The 11,823-nt window shown below is 34.6% G+C and overlaps 1 protein-coding gene across 6 annotated transcripts; it reads right to left on the minus strand.

The window, feature by feature from the left end:
• Positions 1 to 14: 14 nt before the first annotated feature.
• On the minus strand, positions 15 to 11,700 carry LOC129799146 (major royal jelly protein 1-like). 6 transcript variants are annotated; one of them, XM_055842823.1, is made up of 3 exons: positions 11,638 to 11,700; positions 4,433 to 5,418; positions 15 to 477 (listed from the first exon to the last, which is right to left on the minus strand). In XM_055842823.1, the coding sequence occupies exons 2-3, from the start codon at positions 5,405 to 5,407 to the stop codon at positions 106 to 108; spliced, it is 1,347 nt and encodes a 448-aa protein (XP_055698798.1). In that variant the 5' UTR covers positions 5,408 to 5,418; positions 11,638 to 11,700; the 3' UTR covers positions 15 to 105. The 6 variants fall into 6 exon arrangements, with proteins under 6 accessions (XP_055698798.1, XP_055698797.1, XP_055698793.1 ...); XM_055842822.1 differs by lacking the exon at positions 11,638 to 11,700 and adding an exon at positions 7,987 to 8,130; XM_055842818.1 differs by lacking the exon at positions 11,638 to 11,700 and adding an exon at positions 7,798 to 7,916.
• Between the last annotated feature and the right edge of the window lie 123 nt (positions 11,701 to 11,823).

Raw genomic sequence — 11,823 nt, forward strand, 5'->3', positions numbered from 1 at the left:
TTCCAAAAATTTAATTTCTTTGGAGAATTATCTTTATTCCTCACTCTCACTTACATTATCCTGTTTATTGTAAATGCAAAATGCAGTAATTAGTAAAATTAGATCTTAAAATTCTGGGAATGCAAAGCTAGTCGTATCGCTTCCTCTGCATCTTGTCCCTCCGAGCAATTTACTGACTTGAAGCGCCTGGATCCGGAAGTTGATCTCTTTGAAATTCCTCGTCCCTGTCATTGTCTTCTGGAACCGGCAGGTCAGCACCCAAAGTTCCTCTTCCCCTCGTCCATTCATGACAATTTTCAGTCCACTGGCAAACTGGAGGGTTTCATCATTCTGGGCCACAATCTTGATGTTCCTCTTGGTGTACTCGGTATTCGTGTCCCAGCAAGCAATAGCAATGGGATTCATCAGCCCAAAGAATAAATTCCCATTGGAATCTGTTGCTTGGGCTGCACTCTGGGTTCCTCTGTATCCAATTTCCTGCAATAAATAAAATACGCAGACAAATTAGTCTCGGGATCTTTCCATGATCTTTGAGATTTAGGAGATTCCTCCACAAATTTATTTATTTTTTGTCCAACTTTTTTAAGCTCTGATTTATGGGTTTGAGACTGGAAATTCTTCCTTTGCCAAAATTTGCATGATGCTGCTCAGTTGGAAATACCAAACAATTTTGAGACTCATCTTGGAAATTTTTATATTTTTTAGACACTCATAAAATCTCGCCCCACGTGCAAGAAATGCTTTACAATTTAAATTTAATCTATATTTTTCGTGAACAGAAACTTCACCCCAGAAATTTGAACAAATTTCAATTTTTTTCTAATTCTTTATTTTACTTAAAACGATTTAACCCTTTAACGACGAAACACTTTTTACGGACTGAAAATCAACAATAAAAATTAATCTGGGAAACATAATCAATGATAAGTCTTACATCTAACCTTGGAAAGTCCAACAGAGTCTGATTCGGTATATTTTATACTTCTATGAACGATAGGGACAAAAATAGCCCAAAAATTTAAGTAATTTTTCTGACAATACCAATGAATGATATTTTTCGATTTAATGAAAAATATTACGGATGATTGTAGTTTTTATTGCCAAAAGGGTTTTGCTTAAAAAAATTGGAAGTATAAAAAATAAATAAAATCAATTATGAATTTGAGAATTTAAAAATTCGCCCGGTGTTCCAACCGTCCTTAAAGGGTTAAAAAAGATCACCAACAAAATCAGAAAATCTTTTCAGAATAGCTCGAGAATTTCTTGGTAAGGTGGCGAAGCCTATAAGAGTAAAGCCCAGTTTCCAAAGATCTCAAGATCCTAAATAGCGACCAATTAAATTCGTTCTTCAAACTCTAATACATAATTTGCCCTTAGTAATCCAATCCTAATGCCCTAGACACATTTACGACTTAAGCCAAGAGACGGCTTAACGTAATCAAAATAACGATCAGATTACATTTTCATTAGTTTCTAACCAATCTGTCTCTCGGATTGAGCCGAGAAACGACTTAGTTAGTGGGAAACTAATGGGCATTTAGTAAAATTATTATGACGTTAATTACATTAAGTCATCGGTCGGATTAAGTCGTAAGTGTGTAAAAAAAATTGACTGGTTAGAAATTAGATAAGTTAAGCCATATGGGTAAGCCTTAAAGACTAAATAGACTCAGGCTGATCCTCGAGAATAGCCTGTAAAGCCAGCAGTAAATTTATCCCAAACTACACTGTGGGCTTAGGATCATCAATTAGAACTTCTTTGGATAAAATTTTTTACCGGATCCTTTACTGCCAGATTTTGTATACTAAATATTCTCAAGGATCAGCCTGAGTCTATTTGGACCCTTAGGCCCTCGACAGACCTAAGGATTAGCCGAGAGACGGCTTAGCGTAATTATATTCGAAATAATGGTTAAACTACATTTCCATCATTTTTCACTAAGTCGTCTCTCGACTTAAATCGTAAATGTGTCTAGGGCATTATACGGGCTTCAGATCCAAAGCTTATTAGCTATATGGCTTAACTGTTATAATTTCTTATGACTCAAGATTATTTTGGAAAGTTTAACTTAGAATTGGAAAATCCAAATTTAAGGCAAATTGGTTGAGAAATAGCTCCCCCAACAAATTGGTTAAATTTTGACCTTTAAAAAATTCGATATCGAAATGTTTTTCGGACATAAGGTGTCTTAACTAAAGATTGTAGGAGCCGTTTTGAAATAAACCAAAAAACATGATTTTGAAGGGGTAGGAGAGCGGTATGGGGAAGAAGAAAAAAGACTCCTAGTTAATGTTGACTTATGGTTGGGTAGGAGCGGGGGGTCGACAAAGACCGGAAGTCTATATCTTTTACCGTTTGACCACTAGCCTTGTGATAAGTTAAAAAAAAGTGGGTTCTGCTCTCTCTCTTTGAGCTCGAGCAGTAAAATTAGGGTACAGGTACAACAGGGCTATTTTGAACAGAATCTAATTTTAAATATTCAGATGCCTTCAACAATGTTGCAAATCAGACTTCAGAAATCTTCTTTTGGTCAAAATAGGGGGTTAAATTATAAACTATATCAATTGGTGAGAATATTTTTGAAAGGATTACCTTACAGAATGTTTTTCGAATCCGAAGAACAAGAATTTTCTTAGAAAAAAATGGCTTAATTCCAATTTTAATCCAATCTTTATAAATTTTAATTTATTTAAAAATCCAAAAAAATCCTTCACTAGGATCTTAAATCTTTATATTTTGGACTAAATGATCTACTTCGGAACTGTTCTTTCAAGAAATTGTCTTTTTATCCATTTATGCACCGATTTTAACGGATTTTTACAAAAGTAAAAAACCGTTCTAGATCTAAATAGTTTTTCTTTGTAGAAAATTCCGATTAAGCTTGAGAAGAGTATTCTTAGGCTAAAGGAACTCAGAAGAAAGAACGGGAAAATCAGCATAATTTATATTTTAATACGATTTTGATAATTTTAAGGTGGCGGATCGGATTTTTTATTGGCATTTTTTGTAAAGGAGTTGAAAGCAGTTTTGATTTTTCTTTGGAAGTTTCTACAAAGTTTTCTGTTTAAAATTCACCGTAACACCATTTCAAACACAAGGATATTTCTACAATAAATCTCAAAAACATTTTCAAATTTTTAGCCGATCTTGCTAAATCTGGCTAATTTCGTAGGCTGACAGATTCCTAAAGACACCAATAAGACTTTTCCTTGAAGAAAATTCCGAGGAATTTATCAAGAAATGGAAAGGAAAATGCTCTTTAGTTGGGCATTTTTCATCGGCCAAAAGTTTCTTTACACATTTGTGAAACTTAGCTTAACTTCTTTTAACCTTTGAATTTATATCATTTGAGAGACAAATGATGGGTTTGTACCTATAGAAAGTTTGCAATGGTCAATTTATAATATAATATAAAAATGGTGATAAAAAATATTAAAATAATGTGTTTTTTGTTACTTTATAATTTAAAATTATATGGAAAGTTAGAAGAAGTTAAAAGATGGATAATCGTCCAGAGATACTGCTTAAATCAGAGATTCTAGTGTAAACTGTGTATTTCCGTAATAAGTTACGAGAATTTCTCATTTACCGACCTAGCAAGTTTCGACAAATGCTGATCCAATTAACGGACAAATTTCGAATATTATAGAGAAATATGTAGTGTTTTGTAAAATCATTTATTTGCGCTTGAGATAATTAAAAACGGTCAGATTTACGGAAACATTTTTTTTGGTTCCGTATTTAAGGCAATGAAAAAACGGAATGCTCTCTATTAGACTCTTCTGATCTCTTAATTTCGACCATTATGAGTTAGATGGGTTTTTAGACTAGGAGAGGTTTAGTCCAGTTTTTGAAGTTCTCAAAATCCTAAATAACAATCAATTTCCTTAATTTTTCAAAATCGAATAGATCATTTATCTTTAATAATCTAATCCTTAGTAATTTTTTTTAAACTCTTCACTGAGAAGAAATTAGAGAAGTTAAGCCATATGGCTAAGCCTTAGGTCTAAAGCTCGTGTTAAGGTCCATCGATTTGGGTTCATTTGACCGATTTCAAATATATTTTGTTGTCAGATAACATCGCAAGAAGCCCCAGAAGTTCTATCACTGTCTTATTTCCTAGCAATCAATTTTATTAATTTAATTTAAAACTCTATCCCGCTATTTATATTTTCTTCCTTAGAAATTCTGATACATCGCAAAAAAAAGTAAGAGACAAAGACTTGATACTTAGACAGGTGTAATTGCGTTGGAGAAAGAAAAACAAATAATGAAGCCAAAAAATCTTCCAGTAAAGAACAAATAAGAAAGAATGTTGTTATGTGGACTTTGCCATCAAGTCGTTAAATATTTTAGAGCGTGTTTAAGATCTCATACGCACTAACGGTTAGAATGATAAATTACTCTGAGTGAGACAAGAGGTTTACTTACCCTGAAGCTTCGGGGCATGGCATCTGGATCATCTTCCCAAATTGTTGAGTTATCGAGTAGGGACAAGGGAACAGCATTTTCTGTTGCTGATGCCAAAGCATGGAAGAATAGAAGTCTGTTGGTAGTAGGAAGGATTGTGTTTTGAGTGTCATCTGCATAGGATGGGTAGAAAAGTCCATATCCTCCTCTCGCTGTCCTTGTCACTGGTGGGGAGATGGCTAATCCCAGAACCCCGTCCATGAGGTCAAAACTGTCTCCTTTAATTGAGAATGTTCCGTACTTGGGATGAGGGAAGGCGAGTTTGTTCTGAACTCTCCAGGATCTGTGGCGTTTGTAGTCGTATACGATTATTCCGAATCCTGTGACATCTGCAATGTAGACCATTGTTTGGTCACATCTTCCTGGAGGTGGATTTCGTACGTCCACGACTGAAGTGACGAGTAGGGAATTTGGTGAATTGAACTGGTCTATTGGGATGCGATAGCGATGAATCAGACGATCGGTGGTAAGATCAAAGACAAGAAGCTGTGGCTGACAGAGTTGGGAATCTCCAATCTTGCCCGTATCCAATACCCACAGTCTCTTACACTTGTCCACACTGACCCGAAAGACAGACGTGATACCATCGCAATCCTTTCCATGGCTACTCTGAGTTCGATAGTCCGGATATGCGGTTATCATGGGCCCATTTGTTGTTGCCATTCCGGAAATTGTTCCCAAAGTGATGGGAATTCCGGTGGTAAATCGGGGAATTGTCACAAAAATTAATGATCCACCCATACTTCGATAGGCAATATCCACATCAATTGGTACACCATTGCCTGGGACATATTTTCCCTGAATTAAGGCATTTTGTCTATCTGCTTGTGTTGGGAATTGAAACTCTAAATCTCGCCATTCTGCAACACTCTTTAAATTTTCACACAACACCGGGCCTATTATCAAGCTCAAGGCTAATAGTTTCTGCAAGATCATCCTCGTGTCGGCTGTGATTGAGATATTAGAAAATTAGTGATCGAATAAGAGGGTGGGTGTTTGAATATTAAAATTTTCAAGATCACAAATATTGGCAGACTGACTGGTTAGATTGGTGCTAAATCACTTTAATTTGCGGGATCTTCCAGAGTTGGAAAGGGAAAAATATCACCGATCACGAATACCCTTGCTCCCACACTTTTAATAACACTCAATTTAATGTGATCAGTTGCAATTAAGTTGATGACTTTTATACTTCAATCTTTGGTAAATATTTAATATGCAATTAATTTGCAAATGAGATAAAAACATCTGTTAACATGTGGCAGTTTATTGTTTTTTTTTAAGATCGTTTGAATAACCCATTAAGACCGGAACGAATATAGTAACTTTTTGAAATTTTTTTTAATTACTCAATTACTCTAAAATTAAAATTATTCTACTTCAATCGCTTCTTTTTCAAACGAGCTACTTTTTCATTTACATTACATAGATGGCGCCATTGGCGCTACTATAAAAAAAATTGACTGTATTTCAAATAACTTAATTCAAATGATAGGGGAAGTCTTTCAAGGCTTCGCACACACTCTGACTTCGAACACTTCATATTTATTCATATTAGGGTAAGTGTGCCTAATTCAGGCCAGCTTGTAATTTCGGCCACCTTTTTTGTTCCTCGAATTTCCTTGAACTGTTAGATTTTACGTACTCTAGAGATTATACAATGCAAAAGAATAACAAAAAATGTAGCTACGACAAACGAGATGACGTGAAAAAGATATTGGAAGAATTCCCGAAGGGCAAGGAACTATGAGAATGAAGGTGGCCGAAATAAGGTACCAAAGCTATGTCTATATTTTTATTCATTTTAAAATCTATTAAGAATGATTTTAGAGTAAATAAAGACGGTAAACTCTTTACAAAGTTCCATGCAACACTCTTTCAGAAGAAAGAATTAAAAAAATCAATTTTTATTTAAAATATTACATTTCAAACTTGAGACTTTGACGCTTGCATGCAACTATGCCGAAATTTGGCATACTTACACTATAAGCCACAGATTTCAAGAAAAAATAGTCTGTCAAATTTGTTACCCACTTTGCCCAAAACCGAAAACTAAAAAGGAAGCAAAATTGCACGAAATTCGTTTGATGAACTGTAGGGGAATTCTGTAATGATATGACAATGTCATACGGCAAATTTTTCTGGTAAAAATTCGGGTTAAGGACAACATTAAAGCCCAACCATTACAAGGGGTTCTATGAATAACTGATTTCACTCGGACTTCGATAAATTCCTGTGGATTTAACACATAACAAATTTTAAATTTGTCATACGACATTGTCATATTGTTACAGAATTCCCTTACTGGTCCTTCTTCCACTCGCAAGACTAGGAAGTTTTACCCCAAGAGATGACTCATCGGCTTGCGATTTTAGACATATTTTAGAGCGTTTTCGAAAGAGTTCTTTTTGACAGCCATTCCATTTGACAGCCCGTCAGAAAAGGTCTGAAAAGGGTTTTGGTTCATCCTAGCTCATCCTCAGTCAACAACAAAGCCATCGTAGTGAGGAACTGGCATTAGTAAGCCGCGCTTACTTGTTGAAAACGGTCTTCAGACTATAGGATGTTTAGCTCATTTCGAGAAGGTTTTAATTATTATTTGTCCTTAATATTTAAATCCTGTCACAATTTAAAAAAAAAAAGAAATTTGACTGATAAAAAATAGGAATGTTTGAACTTAGGGCCTTAGGGCCCTGACAGACTTGAGAATTAACCGAGATAGGGCTTAGCGCAATTATATTCGAAATATTGGTTAAACCACATGTCTATTTTCCACTAAGCCGTCTCTCGGCTTAAGTCGTAAGTGTGTCAAAGACCTTACGTCTGAAGTCCGTATAAGGGAAGACTTCTGGGAAACATATTTAGTTGATTTTATTCTCGTCAGAGCGTTTTATATTTAGAAAAGAATTGGTTTCTCTCCTGACGTATACGCTAAAGTGTTAATCTTTTTAAAATGATGAAATTGGTGAAACTTTGAACCGAGTTGTTTGACATAAATGATTTAAGATATTATTTAAAAAATACCCATTGAATATTTAACCCGGTATTAATGGGTTAACGCGTGGTTTAGTGCTTGAAGAGTTTGCCTATTTGCTTCTTAAATGCGTCAGGTTGATGTTGATAGAACAAAACCGGAAATTTAACGTGTAAATTGTGAAGATGATAAAAAAATAGCAAGTTTATACTGAAAATCTATCTCAAGAGTGGAATTTTCTTGTCTGATATTTCCGTAGAATATGCACAGATGGTTATCTTTGAAAATTTATCTCGCAATTTTGGTGTTTGTTTTTGCAAGAGAAAGAGTTTGTCAATAAGTGTGATATCACCCCATACTTTCAATGGTACACTAAAAGCCAATGTGCACTTGAAAGAAATGCACAGACAATTTTGTAGAAATTGCTGTTAACACTAAACTCCGGGACTTTCCACACAATCAATGCTTTTAAAAGTGTTGCGGCAAAATTTATGATAATGTTTATTTTTTGTTTAAGAAAAATACAAAGGATTGCACTTACACGTGATCTTGAAACAATTATTATTGTTTTTAGTCTTATCACTCTTTTGTCACTTCAATTTGCCAACTAATTGGTATTTAATGGACAACAACGGGGAAGTTCTCGCGATGTTCGTCAATTCTCCAACGCGATCAGAAGTAAACTGAATGATGAGTACAAGTTTGGCCAATGGTTTTGTGATTTTAGCGGAGAGCTGCTGAGGCAGAAATTCCGCGATGTTAATCAGGTGAATTCGTGGGTTGTTTGGCTATTTAGTTAAAGTCTGGCTTCAACACAAAGCTATGTTCTTCACAATGTAGTTGATGTATTTTTATGTATTAACCAGACGCTAAATTTATGATAATGTCAATAATACATCTCAAATGATCTCATATAATTACGAGTATGTTAAACAAACTCAAGTATGTCTAACAGTCTGCTGTATAGGATTTTTTCGTCTAATTCAGAGTCATCAAACAAGTATTGATGATCACTTTTCAATGGCATACGATTCATTGACCCTAAATTTGTGATAAAAGGAAGTAGTAAGTTAAATTTTGGACAGGTTTTCTTTTAACATTAATAACTTTAAATTTGACCTGGAGTAAAAGGTTTGCAGCAAATCTTCTAGGGTCAGTAATTGGGTTAAGCAAATGAAACTCTGTTGACACAGAAAATTATGTTAGTTCACCTGTTTTTCTTTATTGGAGCCTTCACCTTGAGTTGTAAGGCATTCTGTAAATTCTACAAGACAAATAGTTTCGATTTTAACTGTAGGAAGACTTTAAGATTAATTGGGCATAAAAGGAACTTGTAGGGAGGGTTTCTTTTACAAGGTAGTTTAACTATACGACACAGTGACTTTTCCGGGTCTTCGGAAAATACAACATTTGATATGAGATGGGATGTAAAACAACGGTCGAGCGAAATTCGCAGAGTGCTCGAGCACTAATTTTATGAGTGGTATTACATTGAAACCCGCCGATATATAAAATAAAAGTCAATCTAATGACCTAGGTACACTTACGACTTAAGCTGAGAGACTAAAAACCGCTGATACATTAGTTCAAAGACTAGTTTTTTGCAAATATAACGATAGAAACGTCGGCTCTTCCACCCGAGATAAAAAATAAATGCAGATACGACAATGGTTGATGAAACGATGAAACCGACGATATATCATTGAACCAGGCTATCGATAATTATTTCAGATCAATTACAATTTTTTAAAAACTGAAAGACTCTTCAAATAAAAATGATTTTTCTGTATTCGGTAGACAAAGAAACTACATAATTTTACTGCTTAAACTCAAAGGAAGAGCACTTTTTTTCAATTTGTGGCACGGCTAGAGGTCGAACGGTAAGAGATATTTACTTCCAGTCTTCGACGACTTCCCCCATAGCTTAACAATATTTAGGACAGTCTTTTCTTCCTTTTTCCCTTATCCTCTCCTGCCTATACAAGATTTTCTCTCATTTTCGAATATGTTTTGGAGGTTTTCGTCCTTAGACACCTATGTTCGAAAAACATTTCGATATCGAATTTTGGAAGGTCAGAGTTTAACAACTTTGAAGGGCCCATTTTTCAACCGATTTGCTTAAATTTGGATATTATGAAAAATTTTGAAATTTTTAATTCGAATGCATCGGACTTTATCGGTAATAAATCGGTAAAGTACCCATAATTTATTTATGTTTCTCGGATTTACTTTTTTATTTTTCCGTATGCTTGTTACTCATGCTAAAATATTCTAAAATGTGTTTTTTTAAAGAAATTTATTATTTTGGAATGGGATGCTACGAATGTTTGAAAATAGTGATAAATTTCATATTCAAGATCATTAGCGTATAATAAGAAAGACTGTCATCTGGTTATTCACTGGATCATAAAATCGTTTCAATTCGATTAAAACTTTTTAGGATGTAGAATACATATTAAACAAAATTGACTTCTCTTCATTTGACAGATAACTACGTCATCCACAGGCACATTATTTATGACCTTGAAAAACACGAAAAATGGCAGATCAAGGTCATTAGCGGTTAATACCGGTTAATAATTGTATCAACCTGATTATTTATCAATCGTAACGAGATATTTGTTACGATGTAATCATGTTATATAGTTGTTGATCCCTTGTTGGAAGAATCTACTAAGTTCGTAGACGGCCCAGGAGAGCCTTCCCTGCAATGTGGATGTTTCTTCTGTGCTCCTGAAGTTTTAGGGGAGAGTCAGTACATTTTAACGAAGCTTTATTCCATAGGACGGGACTTAAACTCACAATTGTAAGAGTCCAGTTAGAGATTTTATCCACTTGCGCCACTTGCCTATTGCGCCACTTATATCGACTTGTCAGAATATAAGTCGAATAACTCGATTTTTTGCAAAATTCGTTTTTTTTCGCTTTTCGGGTACCCCTTGACACCCGCAATATTATACAGTGAATATTATACCGGAATGTTAATTATTCCTAAAGTTATAGGGGTTTGAAATCTTAAAAATTCTATACTCAGCATATAGAATTTCAACTTGAAATCGCTCTCCTGTAAGGCTATTCGCGACTTATTCGTTTTATTCTCTCAACGATGAACTGGCGTAATTGATTTTAGAGGAATGTCTCTGGTGATTGCCAGTGAAAATGTTAGTCACCCTAAGATGAAAACACTTTTTTGGTTTTGCCCAGAGCTTTCGATCCTGATGGGGATCTTCTTCGGTGGTCAACTAAATTGTGTTTCCAGAGTGTTTCTTAGGGATCGTTTTATATTCTGAGCCGTCGATATTCCCTTTAACATAATGTAAACCTATTTCCAATGAATTATATGTTTGCAAAAATCCTGGCTGAAATACACGTTACTATTCAAATCCGTTCATGGGCCGCTTCTAGGCCGTTACGGTGTCATTGCCTTCTAGGTCTATGTTGCTGTACCTATAAGTTGGAGAACTATGAGAGTCAGTCCGGTTTAGAAGGCTTGACTCAAAAGAGTTCTTTCTTTATCAATCCTTCCAACCTAAGAATCCCAACGGTAGTGTATATTAATTAAAATTATATAAGAAATTAAAATTTTGTAAACAAAATTAATGTATATTCATTCGGTAAAAAAAACACTTTCCAGAGTTATAAATATTTTGACCTTGAAAAATGCAAGGAATGAGGGATCCAAGGTCATTAGCGTATATGAACAGTTTATTTTTCAAATGTGAACAAAGTTGTTGAATCCAGTTTTTGTATATCTCAAAAAGCAAGTTTTTAGATGAAGGAAGATGATAGATATAAAGGTCAATCATGGACTTCATTTGAAGAACTTTGTACATTGGTACTACCAAGCATCGTGATTCTATTTCCCTCCAAATTTAGATTGCAAAAAAATTATGAGAAAATACAATCTTACATACTAACAATCGATGGCTTACAATTATCTCTCCCGTAGTATTCGAGCATTGCAAAAAAGATCGATTAAAAGTATGTTTACTCACCACAGATCAAAGATAACAAAAGAGATATGTAAGATAAAATGTTTCATTCATGATGATCCTTTGCGTTTGATTGAAAAAATTTCGGGAATACCACATGGTATTACCATGATACATCTTGCAAATCACATGAAGATCTGTTTGCTTCCAACCTACGCCTTACCTTCAAAGATCACTGATCATTATTTTTTAATGTTTACCTTCTCAGCTTTTGTACATTCCCAATGATTCACTTTCTATCCTTAAATCTGTAAGAATTCCAGATGTTGATCTTGTTCAACGGCAAGTTTTTCATTGACTGTTGAGAAGATCCAACTGCGAGACGTGTTTGTATTGAGATCATATGGGTATATGTAATAAAAAAATTATGGGTAATTCCGGTAATT

The sequence above is a fragment of the Phlebotomus papatasi genome, chromosome 1, assembly GCF_024763615.1.
Source record: "Phlebotomus papatasi isolate M1 chromosome 1, Ppap_2.1, whole genome shotgun sequence".
Lineage (NCBI taxonomy): Eukaryota > Metazoa > Arthropoda > Insecta > Diptera > Psychodidae > Phlebotomus > Phlebotomus papatasi.